The sequence below is a fragment of the Octopus bimaculoides genome, chromosome 16, assembly GCF_046866305.1.
Source record: "Octopus bimaculoides isolate indiv1 chromosome 16, ASM4686630v1, whole genome shotgun sequence".
Taxonomy (NCBI): Eukaryota; Metazoa; Mollusca; class Cephalopoda; order Octopoda; family Octopodidae; genus Octopus; species Octopus bimaculoides.
Genome location: NC_142943.1, coordinates 22,011,572 through 22,038,231, shown reverse-complemented (window position 1 = coordinate 22,038,231; position 26,660 = coordinate 22,011,572). Strand labels below are relative to the sequence as shown.

At 39.0% G+C, this 26,660-nt stretch overlaps 2 protein-coding genes across 8 annotated transcripts in view; one reads left to right on the top strand and one right to left on the bottom strand.

Annotated features, from left to right (window-relative positions):
* The window catches only part of LOC106874300 (uncharacterized), a 377,625-nt gene that overhangs the window by 2,108 nt on the left and 348,857 nt on the right, over nt 1–26,660 (top strand). Inside the window, exon 2 of one of the 7 annotated variants that reach the window (XM_089364251.1) lies at nt 18,796–18,892. The exons of the other annotated variants lie outside the window; for them this stretch is intronic. The gene's annotated coding sequence lies outside the window, so the exon portion shown is untranslated. The remainder of the gene's footprint in view (nt 1–18,795; nt 18,893–26,660) is intronic. 7 annotated transcript variants of the gene reach the window in all.
* LOC128249674 (uncharacterized) lies at nt 8,297–9,142 on the bottom strand. Its single transcript, XM_052973898.1, has one exon. The coding sequence runs from the start codon at nt 9,140–9,142 to the stop codon at nt 8,297–8,299; it is 846 nt and encodes a 281-aa protein (XP_052829858.1).

Sequence of the window (26,660 nt, the reverse complement as noted above, 5' to 3'; positions counted from 1 at the left end):
TTTTTTCTTATAAAAGTTTTAAATGTTTTTTTCTTTTTCCAAAACGGAAACGAAATGGTTTGCAGAAGTACCCGACGGAACGGAATCAAAAACAACAGGTAGAAAAGAAACAATTGTGCATGGAGAGAACTTTGTCGATGGAAATGATAATGAAATTCAATAGATAAATTTCTAGGACTGCATGCTGATCTCAATGAGATCGTGTTCATTAAAAATAGATATTTATTAATGAAATTTTCTACAGTTATGCTCCAGATGTTTGAATATATTGCAGTGTAGAAAATTTCATTAAAATATATCTATTTTCAATGAACACGACCTCGCCGAGTGAGGGTCACCATGCAGTTCTAGAAATTCACCTACTCAACATTATACACTTCAGAAATGGCAGCCAAAAAATAAACAAATGTTTTTTTCTTTTGGGATTGAATTCCGCCATAGAAATTCATATAGATAAGATGAGATTGAGGATTTAGTTTTCAGCAACAATAAGATGTTGTGCAGCCGGTCTTCCACGAGGCATTTTCGATTTCTCATAAGAAACTATGATATTCAATCACGTGTGTGATTTATTTATAAACAGAGTAGTACAGAGAATACTAGTAAGACGTTCAGTTACTTCCCTTGAATATTTTTATTTATTTTTTTACCCCCCTAAACTTGAAGATTACCTATATATATATATATATATATATATATATATATATATATAAAAAATTTAAATAAGAGTTTTGACGCTAATATCCATTTATATGAGGATGTAGTGGAGTCACCAAAATGTGGTATGTTTTTGTTTAGTGTCGGTGCGATAGGTATGTGTTTGCCTGTGAAATGACAAAGTGATAACTGATTCAACTATTAACATTTTTTTTTTGCTGGTGTTAATAAATAATATTTTCCACTACATTCAATTTTGGCAACTTGCTTCAAGTTGCTAGAAAAATGGAACCAGGATACATCTGGAGTTGATGTACCCGAAGACTACATATGTTCGTGTGTGTGTGTGTGTGTGTTCGTTCTTTCATCTTGAGTGGCACGGCAAAAAGATCTCTGCCTGATAGTAGCAGAGCACTTGGTCAGTCTGTGCGCATCACAGTCTCCGTCTGTCTGTCCTGGTGTCTTGTTGACCACTCTATTTATAAGAATCGTGGCAGTTAGAAGGACAGACATACTGCAGCAGAGTTTGTACCTAAATAGGTCAGTTGCTGTCCAGTTGAACTTCGCCTGACATCTATGAGGTCGAAGGTTAAAGGGAGATCATCAATCACTTTTTGACAGGACAAAGAAAACCTGTATTCGCGCCTGTTGATTATGGTGGTTTGGACGACCGAGGATTCTTAGATTCGGTTTCGAATCTAGGCTTGGAGAAGGAAGTGTTAATTTTTACAAGGATGTGTAAGGTAATTTACTTATTTAACTTGAATTGAGAGTTGAATTTAACCTTATACAGAAATGTTGACATAGGTAATAAACTTTAATATAAATGGATATTAGCGTCAAAACTCTTATTTAAATTTTTGATATATAACCAAGGAGATCGATCCATTAGGAGACTACTATAGACTGTTCTGGACGAATTTTTGCTATTTTGGTAACGATTACATGTTTTATCTCACCAATACACTGTGGAGATATCATTATATGAACATATATATATATATATACGACGGGATTCTTTCAGTTTCCATCTATCAAATTCACTCACAAGGCTTTACTTGGACCGAGACCATAATCGAGGACACTTGCTCTAGGGGTCACACAGTGGAACTGAACCCAGAACCATGTGGTTGGGAAGTAAGCTTCTCCCCCCCCCCCATACACACATGAATGAGAAAAGGAAGAAAATGGAGAAATTGACATGCAGACATCAGTTTATTCAAAAATATTAAAAACCATATAATGAAATTAATTTCATTAAAAAAAAAAAAATATATTTAAATAAATTGATGTCTGCATGTCAATTTCTCCATTTTCTTCCGTTTCTCATTCATAAATATTTTAAATACCTATATATATGTAGTGAAACTACCTATCGTCACTAGATACAAAACTACTATCGCCATTACATACAATCTTCTCATTTAAATATAAATAAATGCGAGCGTAGTAGAGAACCCATTCCTTATCATCACGTGACTGATTATTATTCGAATCGGCAACTTCTTCGAACCTTTCCCGCCAGAACGCAAACTGACCAATCACGGCCCCTAATAAGGTCACGTGATAGAGTAAAATTCTGAAGCCATCTGGGAGCCCTCTTAACGCTATATATAGATCAACTCATACCCCACAATTTGTCTCGGTCCAGTTTCTCTTTGAGAACTGTTCCGTGTACCACACGACAGCAGCAGCAGTTCCAGCGACCACTTCAACAGCTTCGTCCAGCCAACGATGACCACCGCTGTCGCCACATCAGCAAAAAGAGTCTACGACTACTATCCAGCATCATCGTCATGACCAACACGATTACTACCAAACAGCCTCTACACCACCAGCGTCAACACGACTTACTATGTACACCAAACCAAACCTCCGCGGCACATCTCTCTCTTCGATTCTGTTAGGTGACTCAGCTTCACCACGGTAAATAAACAGACAAGAGTTCTTAAACAGACAAGAAATTCTCAGCCAGCGACGAACATCTGTATAACAAGAATCACGGCCCGGCATCGATGCCACGACATCACAACTAGTGATCAGCTCTGCCACACTCAGCCTTTCCTCACTTTCACATACAGAACTTTTCCTATAGTGTACTAAAGAACTGGTATAATTGTTCACGTGTTATTGACTCTTTCTATTTGCTGTAAACACTCATACACACATGTATCACTCACATACACACTTTTCTTTGTATGACGGCCTGTCTTTGATTATGTTCTTATATGTCGCATTCACACTCTCACACAGACATACATCCCTAACGCTACAATAAATATCTCTGTTATTCATCTAATACGGTTGTGGTCTTTCATTACTGGTCATCTATGTTATCGTAACATAACATATCATGTATATCATCTATGATATATATATTTTGTGTTCGACCGTGTGACGCGTTTAAATAAAAGGAGTCCTCTGTTTTTCCATTCGTCACCATATCTCCTTTTTGAGTTCGCACGGTCGTCCCTCACATATATATATATATATATATATATATATATATATATATATATATATCAATGCAAAACTAGTATATTTAGTTTTCATTGAACACTGGTATAAACCAGAGAACTAGGATGCTAGCATCCCGTTAAAGGATTATAGGTCCTTGACACAAATTATATATATATATATATATATATATATATATATATATATATATATATAGGGTCTATATAGGGATGATGCTTTATTCATCATCCCTAGTAATAATAAATCGTTCATTGAAAGAATAAGAATGAGAATTGGAAAATTTTTTAGAAGTTTCAACCTAAATATTACATGAATATGGTACTAAGATTGTTAATTTTTTTAGATGCCACTCTTAACATAGACGCTAGATTATAGTACCCTAATTTAGAAAAGAGAATGAAGTTACTAGATATGTAAATAGATTATTTAATCACCCACCAAATGTATTAAATTCTATAGTTAAAAGTATTTCTGAGAGAATTACTAGATTATCTTCTAATATTGATATATTTAATTCTAATTCAAACTACTATAATGTAGCTTTATCTAAAGCTGGATTTGACCAGAAAATTTCTTTCCTTAGTCTTGGTAGGCCATCTCTTCTTGATATAGATAATAATAATAATAATAATAATAATAATAATAATAATAATCATAGATGTAATAACAAGCCTAATAACTTAATTAGTAGTGATGATGGACCAAATAAAAAGCCACCCTATATACCTAAGATTTTAACTAATAAGAAAAATAATAAAGTACATTTTAATAGTAGACTACATGCTAACACTAGTGGTAAACCTGTGTTAGTAAATAGTAATGGCGAAGTAAATGATATAAATAAAAAGTATTCCACAACAAAAAGAACTACCAATCATAATAATAATATTGTCCTGGGAAATAATAGTAATCAAAGTATACCCTATATTCACTCACACAATAAATTTAAGAGAAAAAGTAAAAACTCTATCTGGTTAAATATCCCTTTCAACTGTGCAATATCCACGAATATTTACAAAAAATTTATGAATATTTTACAAAAAAATTCCCTTCTTCCCACAGATATAGTAGAATTCTTTCTTGTCATACAGTCCAAATTTCTTACTCTACCCTTCCCAATGTAGGTACAATCATAGCTAGGTTAAACAAAAAGAACATTAGGTTAGCTAGAATCAATGAAGTTAAGAATAGTGGATATGGTTATATGAATATAAATAATAATCTAACAAATGCCAATAGTAATATTGCTAGTAATTATATAAATAGAAGTAGAAATAACAGTGACAATGGAAATTATGAGGATAATAATAATATGCTTAGTCCTGCTAACCATAATTTTAACCAACAAATAGAATGTAGCAGTATTGATGTTGAGAGTTTAATTGAAGTAGATGATTGGCTCAACTCCTATGAAAATAATGGAAATCATGGATCTAGTTCATATAATATCAATATGCCTAATGTTGGAGGAATAATTCTAACTGATAGCACATCAGGAAACAAGTTAAATAACGATCAAAATATACCTAATAGTAGAATTGATGATGGGATAAATAATATTGTAAATAATTGTTGCAATAATAATAGAGATATAGGTGTGGTTGATAGCTCCACTAGTTGCAACTGCAGAAATAAGTCCCATTGTCTGTTATTAGGCAGATGTTGCACCCGTAACGTAGTTTACAAATGCATTATAAGTACGATAACCGAGAATTATATTTACATAGGATGTAGCATTACTCTGAAACAGAGAATATATAACCATAGGTCTTCTTTTAGACTAAGACATAAGGCAAATAGTACGACATTAGCAAGTAAAATTTGGGAGTTAAAAGATAATGGTATTAATTTTAGCCTTAAATGGGAAATTATAAGAAAAGCTCAACCTTATAGAAATAATAGATATGGATGTGAATTATGTTCTATGGAAATATATGAAATTTTTAAACTAACCTAATTAATAATAGATTAGACCTTAGAGTATCGTGTATACACTGCTCTACTCGCACTTTTAAATCTTTTAAAAAGTAGTTAAAATTATCAAAATGTGGTATTTCAATTTCTACCATGTTCGTCTTGGGCTACTAATTAGCACATATTTTAAATTGGAAATTGAACCTTTATAACATATATTTCTGATCTCTCACCTTAACATATAATCTTCTTGTGATAATTAAGATTTCAACTTTATTCCATGAAAGGTATTTTTTCACACTACTTCTGCTACTGCTGTTAGTTCTTAATATGTATCTTAACCCTATGTAGCTTATAAGAATAGGAAGTTTTATAAGTTCTTAATGTTTTTAATTAATTCCCAAAATTTTAAATTTTATTTTATTCAATGCTTGACTCTAAAAGGACCCTTATTATTATTACATTATTTCGGGGCTTGTAGTGGTAGTGTCATGTTTATTCTATATTTTGACTTAAATAAATCTAATCCTTATTCCATTAATATTCTGTAAGTAGCCCATGTTAGTCTTAAAACAAGTTCATGACTATAATTAAACTAGTAATCAATTATCATGTTTCCATATTGGATGTCCTTGTTAATTCCTACCATTCTTTCTTTTTTTTTTAGTCCCTTAAACCTTAATAAACCCATTATTATAAACTATATAAATTCTTTACATTATAAAAATAAAGCTTATCTCTTATGTGTCTTTCAAATAGTATTATTATATATATTAGCTTAAATTTTTTTAAATAATTTAAAAAAATAATTCAAAATAGTTTTCTGAGTCTAATATATATAATATTCTTAAACTTTACACCTTATCTATAGCTTTTGAATTCAAAATTGACACTACTTCAGGGTTTTTATATAAACTAATTACATTTTTATTATTAACATACTTCTTATTATTAATATATTAATTAAGCTAATATTGATATCTGTAAAATTTCCCATACTTAGTATATGTAAAACAATACTGATGCTTTATTCAGACTAAAGAAAAAGCCCTGTTGACCTAAATGCTTAAAGTTTACTTCCTCAACATTATGATAGCAGTTAAAAACCCAAACTAAAATAGTGTTGCCTCTCTGACCAGAGAAACCTTTATAACCATATCCATGTATAATGCTTACACCTTCCCTTTCCTTAGAAGTGATTGCCCCTTATACTATAAGAGACAATAAAATCAGAGACAGTTAGAATTATACCTAGAACTAATTACTAGCCTGCTAGCCTTGGCTATGTCAAGATGGATTTTTATGTATTCTTCTTCCCACTTGGATTTTAAATGTTGCCACAATTATAATATGTCTATTCTACTGTAATTTTCTACATTTTTGTGCAGCTGAAGATTGCTCTACATATTGCATTTAATGTAATGCTCGCATTACTTAAATAAATGAAGTAGCATGAAACGTGCGTACTGCAATCATCTTTAAAATCCGTGTTGCTTATTTTGATATATAAATATATATATATATATATATATATATATATATATATATTGGAGAAAGCCTTTGACAGAGTACCCGATCCCTTATCTGGTGGTCATGGAGGAAACTAGGGGTACAAGAATGGTTAGTGAGAGCTGTGCGAGCCATGTACAGAGACGCTGTCAGTAAGGTGAGGGTTGGCAACGAGTACAGTGAAGAATTCCAGGTAGAGGTAGGGGTCCACCAAGGTTCAGTCCTCAGCCCCCTTCTATTTATCATAGTCCTCCAAGCGATAACAGAGGAATTCAATACAGGATGCCCCTGGGAGTTCCTCTATGCTGATGACCTTGCACTAATTGCTGAGTCACTATCAGAACTAGAGGTTTCAGGTGTGGAAGCAAGGACTAGAATCAAAGGGCCTTAGAGTCAACCTAGCTAAAACCAAAGTCCTAATAAGTAGGAATGTAGACAAAACACAAACCCCTTCAGGTAGATGGCCCTGCTCGATCTGTAGAAAAGGCATAGGTAGAAACTATAAGATGTACCCAGTGCAAGCTATGAACACATAAGAGGTGCAGCAATATCAAAGGAAGGTTAATTAACTAGGAAGTTAGTTTGTAAAAGGTTGATAGTAACAATAGAGACAAAAAATGGTGAAGTTGTCGCAAAAAAGTTGGAGGGGCGATGCGTTGAATGGCATCGACCTTAGCAGGAATAGGTTTGGTCCCATTAGAATCAATATAGTGCCCCAGAAATTTCAGGGAGGACTGCCCGAAAACACACTTATCGGGGTTTATCTTCACATTATATGCGCGGAGTCACTGAAAAAGTTGCGACAAATGGTGGAGATGATTCTCTTTTGTATTGCTAGCGATGAGTATGTCATTGACATAGGCGAATACAAAATCAAGTCCATGAACAACTTCATCTATAAATCTTTGGAAAGTGCTTGTCGCATTCCGCAGACCGAAGCTCATAAAAAGAAATTCAAAACAGCCAAAATGAGTAGTGATGGCAGTTTTGGGAATGTCCTCTGGATTAACTGGAATCTGGATCAATCTTGGAAAAGATAGTGCAACCATGTAGATTTGCTGAAAAATCCTGCAAATTCCTAATTGAATAACGATCTGGGACTGTTACAACATTGAGTCGCCGATAGTCCCCCACCGTACGAAAATCAGAATCACCTTTTCGCGCCAAATGAAGGGGAGATCCCCATGGGCTGGCGGAGGGATGTATCAGGCCGAGTTGAAGCATGTGTTCAAACTCGGACTTAGCCCTCTTAAGGATGTCTGGTGCCAGACGTCGTGGGCGCGAAAAAACAGGCGGCCCAGTTGTTTTGATATAATGGAGGGTGGAATGAGTGGGCTTTGCCGGCTTAAAAGTTATATCCATCAGCTCAGGAAAGGAAGCTAGAAGCGAATGAAAAACATCCCCAGCAGTAGCAATAAAAAATGCTGGGCTTAGAGTTGAGTTAGTAGAGCCCTTTGCTGGCGTAAAGAGGGATCTCGAATTGTCGACAAGCCTCCGAAGCCGAACACCTACCAACAAGTTAAAATGATTTAAAAAGTCTGCACCCAAAATAGGATGCGGAATGTCAGCTATGACAAAAACCCATTGAAAATCTCTACGAAGACGAATGTCTAGGTGTATACAAAGCTGACCAAATGTAATTATTGGGGAGGAATCAATTGCATGGAACACTATAAGCGAACGCTTTGGTTTGTCAGTAGTAAAACGAAGAGGCCAAATACTACAGCACGACCCGATGTCAATCATGAAGGACTTCTTTGACACTTGGTCCTGGACAAAAATTGCATGATGAAAGGTAGGTGCTGAGGTAGAAACAGATGTGCTCAATTTCTTCTTTGGAAGTTTTCCGAAACTTTAAAGGAGCATGGCTGGATGTACTTGCGTACTTTCCAGCGAATTTCGTACGATACCAGCACATACCAGATTGTGTCCTAGAAGTTGAATGACTATGAGATCTGCTACGCGAGTGTGAAAAAGACTGCTTAGAACGGCACAAATCATTCACCCGACGCGTAAGTTCTTCCAGTTTGTCAGCAAAAACATCATAGGAGGGAGAGGATTTATGTGAGGCAATTGATGAAGCCTCAGAAGAGAGACAGGCGCCGTGTGCAGGCTGGGTGGAAAATTCAAGAATCTTGTCCGCCATGGTGGCGACTTGATCAACCGTGTTGGTGTGAAGTGCTGTCGCCAAAATTGTACGCACGTGAGACGGTAAACGAGAGAAAAAAATCTTACGAAGGAGTGGGGCGTCAGTCGACTCACCGCTCAACTCCCTAAGGTGGCGTAAAAACTCTGAATGTGTCCTGTCCCCTAATTCTTCATCAGCCATCAGCTCATTAAATCTGCTTTCGGCAGACTTAATGTTGCGTCGCAAAATTTCTGCCTTTACAGACGCATAAGTGGCGTCTGGGTTCGGGGATGTAACTAGATCTCTGGCAGATGTTGCAAGCTGTGTTGGCAAACTACAATAGAGCAATTGCAGTTGTTTCGAAGGAGAAATTCCATATGCATCAAAGTGAGCTTCTAGTTGAGTGAACCATAAGGTCGCATCACCAGTGAATGGAGGTAACATGTGGGACGACATGCTCGTACTAAGATGATTCCGTCAGAGAAAAGGAAAGAAAAGGAACAATGAATAAAATTCTCTCGATATGAGGACACCAAAAAAAAAAACAAGACCGATGATAAGAAACAAAAATTTTCTTCTTGTTCTTGTGTTGTGTGTGGAAACAACAGTGTGCATAAGAGAGAGAAAAAAAAATTTCGTAAAACAAAAAAAAAAAATGGTGTTTGCTTTTGTTTTTTTTTTTTCTGTTTGTGTGTGTGTTGCTTGTGCTGCGAGCAGGAAAAAATTTTCACCAGCCTTCTCGGATTTTTTTCTGCAAGTGAGATGTAACCAGGACAGGACAGAGAAATTAAATGTGTGTGTGTCTGTTGTATTTTACTGTTGTCCTGTTAGTAACACAAGATATGATACTTTTGAAGTATTGTAGTCCAATTGACACCATGTAGATTTGCAGTGGTTGTTTATTACTGTTTCTTTCTTCTTCTCTTCACGAACTGACGCGAGTGACACAAAATGGAGATTTTTTTGAAAAGGCAGGTGTTGTCATCGTGACAAATTTTTTTATCGTCGTCTCTTCCCGGTTGACGAGTTGTGAGAGAGAAAGTGTGACAAATGGCTGGATTCTGTCTACTGGTTCCAGTTGCAAACGAGAAAATTCCGTATTCTGTACTTGGGGTCACCAGTGTAAAAGGTTGATAGTAACAATAGAGACATTAGTCTCTCTCTATCGCCTTTTAACAAAATTATTTATTAGGAAACAGTAGAACGATAATAAAAATAAGTTTATTTTGGTGATGCTTGGCTTTACAAATCCTGTGTCATACAGCCTGGTAGCCCCTGGTTAACTTGTAATTGGCATCTGGATATTAAGAGCTTCGTTGAGGCATACTAAAGGAGCAAGTAGTTGTCACGTTGAAAGCATGGCGCTAAAGAGGCCTAGAAAATGCGCGAAGCACTTTAAGTACTGGTTTACTACGCATGCGCACTCGAGGGGCTTCCGGGAAGGCAAATCCCTTGCGCATGCGTAGATTGTACTTCCTTAATGGCGGCCATAATTTCGCGCCACTACAAGTTTTTGTATGTGGCAGATGTTCAGGAGCAATAAACATTGAATATGTGCAGAAAACAACTGCCACATTCCAGGGAGAAAAACTAGATGTAGTTGATAGCTTCCACTATCTAGATGACCAAGTTAGTAGTGGGGGAGGGTGCGCTGAAAGTGTAGCTGCTAGAATAAGAATAGCCTGGGCAAAGTTCAGAGAACTCTTACCTCTGCTGGTGACAAAGGGCCTCTCACTCAGAGTAAAAGGCAGACTGTATGACGCATGTGTACGAACACCCATGCTACATGGTAGTGAAACATGGGCTGTGACTGCTGAGGACATGCGTAAGCTCTCAAGGAACGAAGCCAGTATGCTCCGATGGATGTGTAATGTCAGTGTGCATACTCGACAGAGTGTAAGTACCTTGCGAGAAAAGTTGAACCAAAGAAGCATCAGTTGTGGTGTGCAAGGGAGACAATTGCGCTGGTATGGTCATGTGGCAAGAATGGATGAGGATAGCTGTGTGAAAAAGTGCCACACCCTAGCGGGTGAGGGAATCTGTGGAAGAGGCAGGCCCAGGAAGACCTGGGATGAGGTGGTGAGGCACGACCTCCGAACATTAGGCCTCACCGAGGCAATGACTTCTGACCGAGACCTTTGGAAATATGCTGTGCATGAGAAGACCCGGCAAGCCAAGTGAGACCGAAATCCAAGGCCTCTGCCAGGGATGTAGCCAGCCCACTTATGCGTACCTTTCCTTCATTGGACACTAAACTCGACTTGCGAAGACCTGTTGGGGCAAGCGAAAGTGAAATCGTGATGGCACCTGATCGTTGCCAGAGCAGCTGTTTGGCTTCTGTACCGGTGGCACGTAAATAGCATCATTTGAGCGTGATTGTTACCATCGTCAAAAGACATTCGAGTGAGATTGTTGTCAGTGCCGCTGGACTGGCTCTTGTGCAGGTGGCATGTGAAATACACTATTTTGAGCATGGCCGTTGCCAGTACCGCCTGACTGGCCTTCGTGCTGGTGGCACGTAAAAGCACCCACTACACTCTCGAAGTGGTTGGCTTTAGGAAGGACATCCAGCTGTAGAAACTCTGCCAATCAGATTGGAGCCTGGTGTAACCATCTGGTTCACCAGTCCTCAGTCAAATCGTCCATCCCATGTTAGCATGGAAAGTGGACGTTAAACGATGACGATGATGATGATGATATATATATTCTGAGTTTCACCGGTGTGTGCACAGTATCTTCTGGCAAGTTATAACACAACTTGCCTGAAGATCTTCTGCACTCATAGGTGAAACTTGGGTAGCAAGAGACTGACCTGACAAAATAATGTATAGTATTTATCACTCCCTTGGTACTGAGTACTTTTTCCAACAGTGAACATTGAATGTCTATGTGTATGTGGAATATATGTATAGAATACATGTATTGAATTTATATGTATGGAAAAATATACGCTGGCTGGCTGAAAAGTTCATAGGCCAATCAAGATACTCTCATGGAATGTGACTAAATGAGGTTTATTTGTCAACACAGTCCCCCTCACAGTCCACAGACTACTTCCATCGGTATTGCAGTGCTTGGATTCCATTAGTGAAGAAGCTTTTATCTTGTTGGTCAAAAATGTCATCAACAACAGATATGATGTCATCGTCACTTTGATACTGGTTCCTAGCTAAGTGTTTTTTTTTTCATGTTGGGGAACAGATGATAGTCAGATGGGGCCAAATCAGGAGAATAGATGGGGTGATCAACAAGTTCAAAGCCACAGTCATGGACAGCAGCCATTGAAACCAAGGACTCGTGTGCTGGAGCATTGTCTTAATGAAACAAGGCCCCTTTCCTCAGTTTTCCTGGGCATTTGGTCTTGATATCCTTTTGTAACTGCTTCAGCAAGTTGGCATAATACTCGCCATTGATAGTGTGGCTCTTTTGAAGATAGACAACAAACACAATGCCCTTTGCATCCGAAAAAACTGATACCATCACCTTCTCTGCAGATGAAACAACCTTGACCTTCTTTGGAGCAAGCAAGGAGGGGTGTTTCCACTGCATAGATTGTTTCTTTGTCTCTGGCTCAAAGGGATGAAGACAACACTCATCCAGGATTAAGAAATGTTCAATGAAACCAGCTGGATCTGCCTGAAGCAATGTTAGATTTTGGTGTGCTTTTGCTCAGGTGTCAGAAGACATGGCACACTGAACAGAAACCTTCATCATGCCAAGTTCATTGTGAAGAACATATCACCTGTCACATGAGATATGCTTAGAGCATTAGGTATTTGATTTATTGTCAATCACTTACCATCCGTCACTTTGTGAAAAGTAGAACAATTTTGTATGCACACACTCATATATGTACGTGTATGCATATACATATATGCATGCATACACAGACACATACGTGCAGGCAGGAATAAATACACATATACATACTGACACATATGTGTGAATATATATGCATTATTATTGGGTTGGCAAGAGAGTAATTTGTTTTTTTTTAGTGGAAAATAAAAGTAATATTTTTTCATACAAAGAAAGAACTTTAATCAATTATATATTTTCCATTTTGTTCGATGATCTTTTGCCATCTTTCTGGCAACTTAATGATTCCGCACTCATAGAACTTCTGGTCCTTATCAGCCAAAAACTGAAGCAAGTGTGAGGTCATCAGCATTATTGAAAGTTTTACCAGTCAAAGAATTTTGGAAACTTCAGAATAAATGGTGATCTGATGGTGCAAGGTCAGGGCTATATGGTGGATGTGACATCACTTCCTAACCAAGCTCCAATAATTTTTCATGAGTTAGCAAAGACGTGTGTGGTCTAGTGTTGTCATGGTGGAACACAATTCTTTTACGATTTACCAATTCTGGCTGTTTTTCTTTGATTGCTTCCTCCAGTTTCATTAGTTGTTGATAGTAAACATCTGAATTGATCGTTTGGTTCCTTTGAAGCAGCTCAAAATACACAATGCCTTTGTAATCCGACCAAATTGACTGCATGACCTTTTTTTGATGCAATTCAGCTTTGGGTGTGGTTTGTGTGGGTTCATTGCGTTTGGACCATGATCTTTTTGAATTGATGTTATTGTAGACAATCCATTTTTCATCATCAGTGATGATTCTTAATGAGTCCAAGGCATTTTAAGTGATTTTCAATTGTTGTGTGTAATACATTTAACCTCTCTACAATCTCTTGCACAGTTATATGATTCAATTATGGCTTTGATTTGGTCATCATCAACTTCAGTTGATGATGACCAAAACGTTGGTCATCTTTGAGTGAAAAATTTCCGTAATGAAATTTTAAAAACCATTTCTGACATGTGCATTCTGTTAAGCAATCAGCACCATAAACTTCATATATCTCTTTGTGAGCCTCAGCAGCTTTCTTGCCATTTTGGTTGTTAATTTTTCTCTCATTCCTGTTTGCCTTCACATCTCCTCATTCCTCAACCTGTCCATCTGTGTTATACCAGCCATAACCCTCAGACAATCTTATCTCAAACATCTAGTCAACTCCTTTCTGCCTCTCTCAGCCCCCACGTTTCTGCACCATATAACATTGTTGGTACAATCATACCCTCATACACACCTTTTTGCTTTCATACTCGACCTTTTATCTCTCAGCACACCTTTAACAACTCCTAGTATCTTACTCCCCTCCCTCACTCTGTATCCCACTTCCTCAGCCTCTGCCATCACATGTGATCCTAGATATTTAAAAACACTCACCTCTTCTAACTTCTTACCGCTTATACTTGCATCCATCCTACCAGCCATTCCATCTCAACCATTACCTTACTTTTAGCTACATTCACTTTCAGTTTCCTCCTCTTACACACTCTTCCAAACTCTACCACCAGTCTCCTCAGTTGCTTTTCCAAATCTGCCACCCGTGCTGTATGATCAGCAAACAACAACTGACTCACCTGCCATTTCTCTCCATTTTCTCCCACCATTTGGGCTCCCCGACCAAAGGTTCTAGCATATATATATAAATTAATAACATCCATATATAAATTAAACAGCCATGGAGACATCACACAACCCTGTCTTAACCTCACCTTCACATCAAACCACTCACTTCACCACCCACCCTAACACACACCCTACTTTCTCTATAAAAACTTTGAACAGTTCTCAACAATCTACCATCTACTCCATACAACTGCAACACCTGCCACATTGCATCCCAATACACCTGTAAGAACGACCGTGCGAACCCAAAAGGAGAAATGGTGACTAATGGAAAAAACAGGGCTCCTTTATTAAAACACATCACACGGTCGAACACAAAAATATATCAAATGATATAAATATGTTATACTTCGATAACATAGAGAACTAAGAAATGCCAGTAAGATACAAGATAGGACACAACCGATAAAGATGAATAACAGTAAGATTTATTGTAGCATTAAATTGTATGTCTGTGTGTGAGTGAATGCGACATAATGAAACACAATAAAAGACAGGCCATCATGTAAAGAAAAGAGTGTGTGTAAGTGATACATGTATGTGGGTATGAGAGATACACAGTATTGAAATAGAGTCAGTAACACGTATAAGGATTTAATATACCAGTTCTTAGAGTACACAGTGGTAAGTGTCTGTATATACGAAGTTAAGGCGTGTGTGGCAGAGCGATCACTAGTTGTGATGTTAGGGCTTCTATGCCAAGCCGGGCTGAATACAGATGTTCTTCACAGGCTAGGTTCTTGTCTATTATTTATCGTGGTGAAGATGAATCACACAAACAGAATTGAAGAGAAGTGCCGCGGTTAGCTGTTGGTAGCTTGTGTACGTGTAGAGTCATGTTGACGCTGGCGGGGACGATGCTGGTAGTCGTAGTGTCGTGTTGCTGCTGGCGACGTCGGTGGCGATGCTTGTAGTTTGGTTAGCTGTTGGTGTTGATGTCGTCGCTGGAAACTGGCTGGCTGTGTTACACATGTGTGGTCAAAACGACCAGATCTAAGATCTGAGCCGCGACGAATTTGGCGGGGATAATTTAGTCTATTTATAGCAAAATAGGGGCTCCAGAAAGCATCTGAAAAACACTATCACGTGACCTTATTAGGGGCTGTGATTGGTCAGTTTGCGTTCTGGCGGGAACGGTATGAGGCAGTTGCCGCTTCAAATAATAATCAGTCACGTGATGGATACAGTAGGCTGCTCTCTACTACGCCCGAACTTGAATATATTTATAACAGTGGGGAAGATGGTTTGTTTGTATATAATGGCGATAGGTAGTTTCACTACACACCTCTCTTCCTTTTGCCAAAAACCTCTCACACATCTGCCTTACTACAAATATTTGATCTGCACACCCACTTCCACTCCTAAAACCACATTGCTCCTCCCTTAGTAACACTCTCTGCCTGGTTCCTCACCCTTACAATAAAAATTCTCCCATACAGTTTACCAACCACACACAACAAAATAAAATTTCTACACTCACATTCATTCCCCTTGTATAGTGGCATTATACAGGCACTGCACCAGTCCTTTGGTACTCTTCTGGTCATATAACATTCATAAGCCTCACTAACCATTCAACCACTGTTACTCCTCCTTTCTTTGGGCATTCCACTGTACACCCATCTATACCTGGCACCTTTCAGTTTGCTATCTTCCGTAAGGATTCCCTCACCTCCTCCCCACCAATTGCACCATAGTTCCATTCCCCAACAACAGCCATCTCCTCTCTCCTTTTACAACCACTATACTTGCCTCCCTAACATCCTCCACATTTAACAGCTCACTAAGATAATCTGCCCATCTCCTTTGTACATCCTCACTTCCTTTCAACAAATTTTCATTTACATCCTTCACCCTTTCTTCCCTTCCTCCAACCACTTTTCTTACCCTCTGTACCTCTTTCCAAAACATCTTTTTATATTCACCTCTCAGTTTCTCTATATACTCCTGCTCCTGTCTAGTTCATTCACCTTCACAACCTCTCTCCTCCCTGTCACTCATCCAGCATTCCATTTTGAGCATACTTTCAATTTACCCTGTACTAAGAAGTGATCTGACACTCCTCCACCTTCACCTCCCATTACATGCACATCCACCAACCTTCCTGCTACTCTCTTATCAATTAATACATAATTCATCAAGGCCCTATCCACTACTGTTCATCCCTCCATCCTCTATAACATGAACTTATTCTTCTCTCACTTTTTAAAAAGACTATTCCCCACCATCAACTCCTGCTCCATACACATTTCCAACAACCTCCTTCCACTCTCATTCCAACCATTAACTCCATATTTTCCCACTACATTTTCTACTTCTTTATTCAAATCACCCAACACCACCAAATAACCACTTTTTCTCACCCTATCCACACACTCGGTGAGTTCCCTCCAGAACTCTACTTCTTCCTCACTCCTTTCACTCCTTGGACCATATGCATTAAAAAACACCCACATCTCTCCTCCCCACCTCGTCTTAACCCACATTAACATTGAAGACACTTCTTTCACTCCACCACACTCTCCATCACATGCTCACTCACCAGCAATGCCACTCCCTCATGAGACCTCCCACTCCCAACACTTGTCCAGTCACATCCCCAAACTGGTACTCTCCCTTACCTTTCATATTAGTCTCGCTCAGTGTCAGCACATCTGTCTTTCTCCTCATCATCACACTCCCTTTCTCTCTCCTCTTTACCTCACTTGTACTTCACCCACACACATTCTATGACCCTAGTACTAGGGTGAGATTTGGTGTTAACCTTCTCCTACTCCCTTGTCTTTATCTTACTGTCTTTTTAGGAATATGAAATTACTAGGAGGAGTGGATTCCCAATCCCTTCGCTCCTGCCTCTTTAAGTTGCCTCTTACACCACACAGGGAATACAGAGACTGCATTCTACTGACCCCCCCCCCCCTCAGTCGTAGGATAGTTTGTTAGTCAACCCATAGCTGGGGCCCTTACAGGTGCTACCACTCCGGGCCAGAGTAGACCTGGGAACAATTGTGGCTAAGAGGTGGTTCCACACTCCTCAAACCCTGAAACCAGGGCCCCAGGTTTCCACTACCAGATATAGTTTATAGTCATACCCAGAACAGTAGTAGTAGTAATAAAATAATGATGTAGAATATAACTAGGTGGCATACTGAGTGTTAACTATTTGTTAGCTTAAAGAGTTTTAGAAGGGACTTCCTTTGGTGGGAACATGAGGAAATTGACTTGATTTGGTGTTTAGTAGTCTGAATTTTCTTAAAACCCAGAAAAGAAAAATCATGTGGTACAACCTGCTTTTCAGTTTAAACATAAAAACTAATATTGGCAAGTCTCCTGAAAAGCAAGTATTTTCCGTGCAACTGTAAGTTTCACCAGATTTTTAATAGGTTTATCTTAAAAGTCAGTTGTAGCTGCATGAACAATTTCACTTTTTCTTGAGCTAGAATTAATAGAGAAAAAACTAACCCTCACTCAACTAATGAACCCTTACTGCAATGCAGCTGCCTCAATAAAAGTACATCCCAGCTAAATGGAAAATGCCTTAAAAACATCTCATTTACTGTACTGAAGTGTCAGCTGACAGTAACAGCAATAATGCAAAATGCTATATAGGCCTTAGTGAGAACACTTTTAAATCAAGGCATACTCAGCACATATTCACTTTCAGACAGGAGAACAAAAATCTGCGGCAACTCTTTCAAAGTATATTTGGAATTTTAAAACAAAGGAACCAGAATTAAATAGTCCATTATAGAAACAACTCCGGCATACTTTATTGGTAACAAATGCCTAGCAGAAAAGTTTAACATCCTAACTCTAGCACTCAGACTGTTAAACACCAAATAGAGTTGATTTCCTCATGACCCTATCAAAGGAAGTCCCGTCTAAAATTCTTTAAGCTGCCAACTGGTTAACACTCAGTATACTCCTAATCATACTTATCGTTCCTGGAATGTTCGTACATCTGCCTGTTGCCTCAGCAATAAATTATTCTCTATATTCAAATTTTATCGCTCCTTCCTTTAAAATTACGATTTAAGCATTGCTGTCTCTCTTTCAACTACGCCTCTGATTTAGCATTTTGAACAGTTTCGTCCTAAATTCATGCTTATTTATTTTATTTTCTTTACTTAAGTTTTATCACTCCTTCTAAAATTACGATTTAAGCATTGCTGTCTCTCAAATATGTTTAAGCATTTAAAACTTACGATTAAGCACTGCTGTCTTCAATTTTGTTCTAAAAATGCCCAAAGAATTAATCCCATGTGATGTGCTGCTTGCCTGGCCCCCTCTCTCTCTATATATATATATGCCTTTCTATCGTCATGCCTCTCTCTAACTCACTCTCTCTGAATCAGTCTCTCTCTCTACTCCCCTCTATCCTCAATTCCTACAGGACCCTAGCTATATATAAGAAGTCTCTTCTGGCTGGCGGTACACCCGCCCTCCCACCCCCTCCACCTGTACCAGAAGTTCATATCCTCTGTCATCCTCGGCTGTCTCCTGGAACTCGCCTAGAGGCCTCACACCATCCCCTCCCCTACCTTTGGGTAGCGCATAAAAATTGTGTAATGTATGCAGGTTGTAGGTATTGTTTTGTTTATGAATTCTGCTAATTGCAAGCTTTCATTACAGGTACACGACACTGCTTTCCCCCATCCCAGGCCACAGGCCCACACCTCCAACATCCACACCGTCAGGATTGGCACTCTCAATGTTTGCACACTGAAAGGTAGGTCTGGTGAAATTGTTGAGATGCTTGAACGGAGATGCGTAGATCTGTGCTGCATCCAAGAAGTAAGATGGAGAGGAGGTTCTGCAAGGTTTCTCACAGGCAAAGAACACAGGTACAAGATTTTCTGGGCAGGGAACACTGACGGGGTCGGGGGCATGGGAATACTTCTAGCAGAGAAATGGGTTGATAAGGTAATTGAGGTAGTCAGAGTATGGGACAGAGTGCTTAAGATTAGACTAGTGCTTCATCATAGGCTAGCTACTGTCATCTCAGCCTATGCCCCTCAACCTGGGCTACTGGATGGGCTGAAAGGCCAATTTTATGACACCCTCTTGCAAAAATACCTCATCGACGAGTGACAGGGACCTTCTCTTTGTGGCTGGTGACTTCAATGGTCATGTCGGACGTCATGCTGGAGGCTTCCATGGCATACATGGAGGCTATGGCTTCGGTTCCCGCAATGAGGAGGGAACCAGACTGCTGGAGTTCTGTGATGCAACCGATCTTATGGTTTGCAATACCAGCTTCAGGAAACCTGCCTGTCACCTAGTCACCTACCGCTCCGGCAGACACTCTAGCCAAATCGACTACATCCTTGCCAGAAATAGGGAAAGAGGGCGGCTTATAAATGTCAAAACCATCCCTGGCGAAGAATGTACCCCTCAACACAGATTAGTAGTTAGCGACTTCGGGATCAAGGCAAAATGGGTGCCCAGAAGTAGACCGGCTTGGAGGAGAAGGGTGTGGAAGCTTAAAGACCTTGCAAATGGACGGAGATTTAGAGACATTTTAGTCGAAGCATTTGACGAAATAGAAGGGGATATAGCATTATACAACGTGGAAGACAATTGGAGATTTCTGCGGGACAACCTGCTGAGAGCCACCGACCAGATATGTGGCTGGGGTAAAGTCCCCTCTCGACCCAGAGTAACGTGGTGGTGGAACAAGGAGATAGACAGGGCTATTAGACAAAAGAAACAGGCTTGGAAGGACTGGAAGAACGGTGGTAGCAGGGAATTGTACCAGACTGCCAGAAGGGAAGCTAAGCGACAGGTTTATTTAGCCAGAGGGGAAGCAGATAAGAAAAATTTGCCAATGTTCTGCGCCGTGAGGACTAAAGACTTGAGATATTTTGTGTTGCAAGACAGTGTAGGAGAGAGAATAGTGATGTCATAGGAGAGAAATGTATTCGCATGGATGATGGTATGCTTGCACTAAATGAGGCTGCAAAGAAAGAGGTATGGAGATGCCACTATGATAGAATGCTCAATAAAGAGAATGAATGGGAGAAAGGGAGTCTGCCGTATGTCGACCCCACAGAGGGACCAGCTATCCGAGTTGACAGTACCATGGTAGTTAAAGCAATTAAGAGTATGAAGACAGGGAAAGCCCCTGGCCCATCAGGAATCACTGCAGAGATGCTCAAAATATCTGGCAGTGTCGGCTATAGCTTAGTCACCTGTATTGTTAACCAGATGATACATGATAGAGTCATACCCAATGACTGGTGTAGCAGCACCATAGTCAACTGCTATAAAGGTAAAGGTGACACTTTAGATACAAATAATTACAGAGGTATCAAGCTGTTAGATCAGGTAATGAAAGTCACGGAGAGGGTCATAGCCCAACTAATTAGGGAGCGAATCAATTTAGATGAGATGCAGTTTGGGTTTGTGCCAGGGAAAAGCACCACTGATGCTATTTTTCTGGTAAGACAGCTGCAGGAGAAATACCTAGCCAAAGATAAACCTCTGTACCTGGCTTTTGTTGACATGGAGAAAGCCTTTGACAGGGTCCCCCAATCCCTTATCTGGTGGTCAATGAGGAAACTTTGGATAGAAGAATGGTTAGTGAGAGCTGTGCGAGCCATGTACAGAGATGCTGTCAGTAAGGTGAGGGTTGGAAATGAGTACAGTAATGAATTCCGGGTAGAGGTAGGGGTCCACCAAGGTTCTGTCCTCAGCCCCCTCCTATTTATCATAGTCCTCCAGGCTATAACAGGGGAATTCAAGACAGGATGCTCCTGGGAGCTCCACTATGCTGATGACCTTGCACTAATTGCTTAGTCATTATCAGAACTAGAGAAGTTTCAGGTGTGGAAGCAGGGACTAGAATCGAAGGGCCTTAGAGTCAACCTAGCTAAAACCAAAGTCCTAATAAGTAGGAAGGTAGATAAAACACAAACCCATTCAGGTAGATGGCCCTGCTCAATATGTAGAAAAGGTGTAGGTAGTAACACTATAAGATGTACCCAGTGCAAGCTATGGACTCATAAGAGGTCCAGCAATATCAAAGGCAGGTTAACTAGGAAGTTAGTTTTTGCATGTAGCAGATGTTCAGGTGCAATAACACTGTAAACAAACAGGAAACAACTTCTGCCACATTCCAGGGAGAAAAACTAGAGGTAGTTGATAGCTTTCGCTATCTGGGTGACCAAGTTAGTAGTGAGGAAGGGTGCACTGAAAGTGTAGCTGCTAGAATAAGAATAGCCTGGGCAAAGTTCAGAGAGCTCTTACCTCTGCTGGCGATAAAGGGACTCTCACTCAAAGTAAAAGGCAGACTGTATGACGCATGTGTACGAACAGCCATGCTACATGGCAGTGAAACATGGGCTGTGACTGCTGAGGACATGCGGAAGCTCGCAAGGAATGAAGCCAGTATGCTCCGATGGATGAGTAATGTCAGTGTGCATACCTGACAGAGTGTAAGTATCTTGAGAGAAAAGTTGAACTTACAAAGCATCAGTTGTGGTGTGCAAGAGAGACGAATTCGCTGGTATGGATATGTGGCGAGAATGGATGAGGATAGCTGCGTGAAAAAATGCCACACCCTAACAGTTGAGGGAACCCATGGAAGAGATAGGCCCAGGAAGACCTGGGCTGAGGTGGTGAGGCAAGACCTTGGATCATTGGGCCTCACCGAGGCGATGACTTCTGACCGAGACCTTTGGAAATATGCTGTTTGAGAAAACCCGGCAAGCCAAGTGAGACCTAAATCCAGGGCCTTTGCCAGGGGTGTAGCCAGCCCACTTATGCGTACCTTTCTTTCATTGGACACTAAATTCCGCTTGCGAAGACCTGTTGAGGCAAGTGAAATTGAAACCGAACTAAATTCGAAGACTGGCACCCATGCCAACGTTGTCTCCTTCATTGGACACGAAACTCAGCTTGTGAAGACTTATTGGGGCAAGCGAAAGCGAAATTGTGATGGCACCTGTGCCCAGCGTCGCCTTTCTGGCACTTGTGCTGGTGGCATGTGTAAGGACTTTTGAACGCGATCATTACCAGTGCCTCTGGACTGGCTCTTGTGCAGGTGGCCATTGCCAGTACCACCTGACTGGGCTTCGTGCTGGTGGCACGTAAAAGCACCCACTACGCTCTCTGAGTGGTTGGCGTTAGGAAGGGCATCCAACTGTAGAAACTCTGCCAAATCAGATTGGAGCCTGGTGTAGCCATCTGGTTTCACCAGTCCTCAGTCAAATCGTCCAACCCATGCTAGCATGTAAAGCGGACGTTAAACGATGATGATGATGATGATGATGATGACCAGCACTATATATTATTCTTTCCAAATGCCGACATATTATGGGATTTAGCCTTTACACATTTGTTATACACTATGCTATCTCGCAGCTTCCCATCTTTGGACCCCATCTTTAGACCCCACCTTCTCCCCTTCACAACACAGTTTGCACAACATAGCTTTGAATATCAATGCACTCACAATTCACTGCAGTTTCTCCTTGACATTATATCATGGCCTCTACAAACACCTATAACAAAAAACAACTACAATCCCATTGACAAAAAGAGACATTTTACCATTATTCCTTAATTTATCAATTTTCAAATTCCTTCATATATTTCAACCCCCTTCCTTCACATATCAATTTTCTGCATCTTTTCCTTATTTCTACACCCCTCTTATTTTTTTTATATTTGTGTGTATATGTATATATCTAAGTTTTATATCTTCAACTCCTAGACCTGGTGGTGTGTTGTGTTCTTGAGCAAAACACTTCACCTTATGTTGCTCGGTGATCACTTTGACACCTGATGCATGGTATACTGTGCAAGGACAATGTCGATTTGATGGAGGGTGCAAGCCAATGTACAGCACATACATTTGATCACTATAAACAAATTATTTGTATGGGTTGTTCAGCTTATGCTGAATACTCATATGTCATCTTTGACAGGAGAGTCCATTATATATATATTTAATTTGTATACCATCTAGTTATATTCTACATCTATTCTATTATTTTTATTACCGTTTATTATTATTATTATTATTATTATTATTATTATTATTATTAACATTATTATTACTACTACTATTTTTATGTTATATACTTTTATGCATGTGTATATACATGACAGGTATTTAAATGATTCTTTTAATGTCTTATAATCATAATATGTATGTATAATTATCATAAATATATCGCATGTATATATTTATGTATGTATGTGTATATGTTCATGTTTATGTACATATATGTATGTGCATGTATACTTTTATACATGCATGCATATATATATTATGTAGTAATGCATGTATATATGTATTTGTGCCTCTATGTGTGTATGTATGTATGTTTGTGTGTGTATGTTTGCGTGTGTGTGTATGGCTGGCCTGTGGAAAGTTACACATAGCAAACTTGGTGTCTCTAAGCCTTGGCCAGCAACCAAGTTAGAACTGGTGTTCCAATTGGGGGTCATCCTTTACATGAAAATCTTAATTAGATACACTCAGGGAGTAAATCCTGTAGGAAATCACTCTTATTATTTGCAGTGACGGAAACTAACACTTATCCAGATAAGGGCATGAATGGGAAGACTCCCTTAGGTGTTCAAGACACCAGATTTCCTGCACCCAGTAGGGGTCCCTCAGAGAACAATGGAGTGGAAGACCAGGCTCCACCTGGTTATGGTCTGTTTACTAGTCAAAATACATAATGTGTTTGCACATACAAGTGCTCAATTGCTATGAAGAAAAATGCAAGTAAGTGTCATGAACAAACCTTGCTAGACAAGAACAATGGTAAATGTAAAACCGTTGGTAAAAGAGCACTAGAATTTTGAAACCAGCTAGGTATGTTCCAGATTACTGAAAATAGACTCATGAATTAGATAAGGATGATTCTGAGTACAGGGTTTTTGAGTGAAATTCAAATTTGGACAATCAGAGAAAGCCTCTGTAGTGATGATAACCTCAAGGAGGATAATGTAGGTGAAGGTCAGCAGATGGATAGGCAAGGTAAAGGTGTAGTAGAGGATAGGGACTTGCACGAAGAATGGAAAGAAAGAATGTAGAAGAACCCATAATGCTAGGTAAGCAATATGGCTGAGGAACAGAGGAACCTAATGATGAGGCTTGAAGAAATAAGTATTACATGAACAGAGACTGAACCAGTCACTATGAGATGTTTTGATCATGACATTGTGAACTTAGTGATCTGAAATTAAGATGAACAAAGTTCCTTTTTAATCTGATCTTTGCTGAACCAGTCAATTTGAGATGCTTTAATTGAGACAGTGTGATCTGAAAGGTTGATAGAATCCTGAAGTATATTTGAATGAAAGATCTATAGGAAATAAGGGACTTCAGTAGATCAACTTCAATTTTAGTTGGAGAACAGAAGGCACCATGATAGAAATTGAGCAACAAAGGTGATATTAAAACCTTGTGTAAAGATTTGAGTTGCTTAGAAGAATGGTCCAAAGGGCATTGGAAACGTGCTAAAGTATGATCATTGCTGCCTAAGACCAGGCATTGAATATCAACTCAGTTGAAAGGGATATATACACCACACAAGTACAACAGACCTCTGCAAAATGAACACTGAATCTTCACTGGCTACCAAGCCAGAAGTATGGATATGAGGTAACAGATACTTGGTACCAACATACACTAGAAAAGGTAATGAATTTAAACAGGAAGGCAAAGATCATCTGGGACTTTGACGTTCAGACAGACAAGCTGTTAGAGCACCAAAGGCTGGATACAGTAGCCTTTGCAAGGGACAAGCAAGAATGCCTAATAATTGACATGGCAGTGCCAGGAGATCAACATAGTCATGAAAAAAAGAGAAAAGGTTGACAAATATGAAAACTTGAAAATTGAAATCACCAAGATGTGGTAGCTGCAAGAGTCTAATATAATGGTTGTTTCTGTTGCTATCAAAGCATTAGGTTCAAAACCATCCATCCTGAAGAAATATCTGCACACTTTATAAATACCCTAAAATCTCCCATCTTTACATTCTGAGTTCAAATTCCACTGAGGTCAACTTTGCTTTTCATCTTTTTGGGGTCAATGAAATAAGTACCAGTTGAGCACTGGGGTCAATGTAATCGACTAATCCCTTCCCAACCCCCAATTTCAGGTCTTGTGCTTATTGTAGAAAGGATTATTATTATTATTATTATTATTATTATTATTCAGTAGTTTTATTTTTATAGCGAGCTTTCACTTCACTACCAAACGCAGCTCTGTGTGCTTTGGGTATGTGCTGTGGTTTGTTGTGATGCTCTTATGGTTACTGTATTGAAAGTGTTTTACGTAGGATGTGTGCAGTGCCTAGTAGTGCAATTTTCTGTATGTTATATTATACTTGTAATTTCTGGTGTTTTTGTTATGTATTTGTCTGAATATTTTTTTTATACCTAATGCGCCTACTATGATAGGAATTGTTTCTGTTTTTAGATTCCACATTCGAGTTACCTCTATTTCCAGGTCTTTGTATTTTGAAAGTTTCTCCATTTCTTTTGGAGAAATGTTGATACATCAATTAGAAAGCATTTTTTTCTTCATGATCTCTGACAACTATATCTGGCCTATTGGCCTTCTGAGCTTCTCAACCATTGCTGGGATTTTTCTCTGTCTATTTCTTTTGCATTTAGTTTAGCCCAGTATTTGCCATGAAGGGGCTTTTCTTGCCATCATTTTATCATGGTCTGTTGCTGTTCTAGTTTTAGTTTGGATTTCATTTGTTGAATAGCTTTTGTTGTTTCTTCTTCGTATTTGTTAGGTAGTATGATTTCTTGTTTGTATTTGCCAGCTTCCTTAAATACTGAAAACAGTTTTTCATTTTGCTCGTGTTTTGTGGCTATTTGTATTAGTTTTCCTTGCTTCTGAAGTAGGTATTTTTGCAGTCCTATGGTGACTATTTCATAATAGTTTTCCAGCTGTCTAAGGCCTCTACCACCTTCTATACATTGTATATATAGCCTTTCTATGTCAGATTTTGGGTGGTGCATCCTAGATCCTGTCATTATTTTTCTTGTTTTCCTGTCTATTTTGGTTAGTTCATTTAGTGTCCAGTTAAAGATATTGTAGCTGTAACTTATAACTGGGATGGCTAAAGTGTTAATACCTATTATCTCATTTTTAGCATTGAGCTCTGTTTTCAGTATTGATCTAACTCGTCTATAGTATTCTTTCTTTATTTTCTCTTTCATTTGTGTGTGTTGTATCCTATCTAGTTCATTGATGCCTAAATATTTGTATGCCTGGCTTTGGTCTAATTCTCTTATTTCATTGGCTTTATCTAGTATGATGTTGCTACTCTTAACTAGCTTTCCTCCTCCTCCTCCTCCTCATCATCATCATCATTGCTATTATTAGCATTATTATATTAACTAGCAGAGATACCCAGCATGCCTCTGTTTGAAGTATTCGAGGCCTTAACCTGTCATAGAAATTGGGGGTGGGGTATGTGATTTTTGAACACACCAAAAAGCTGTCAGTGGATATACTC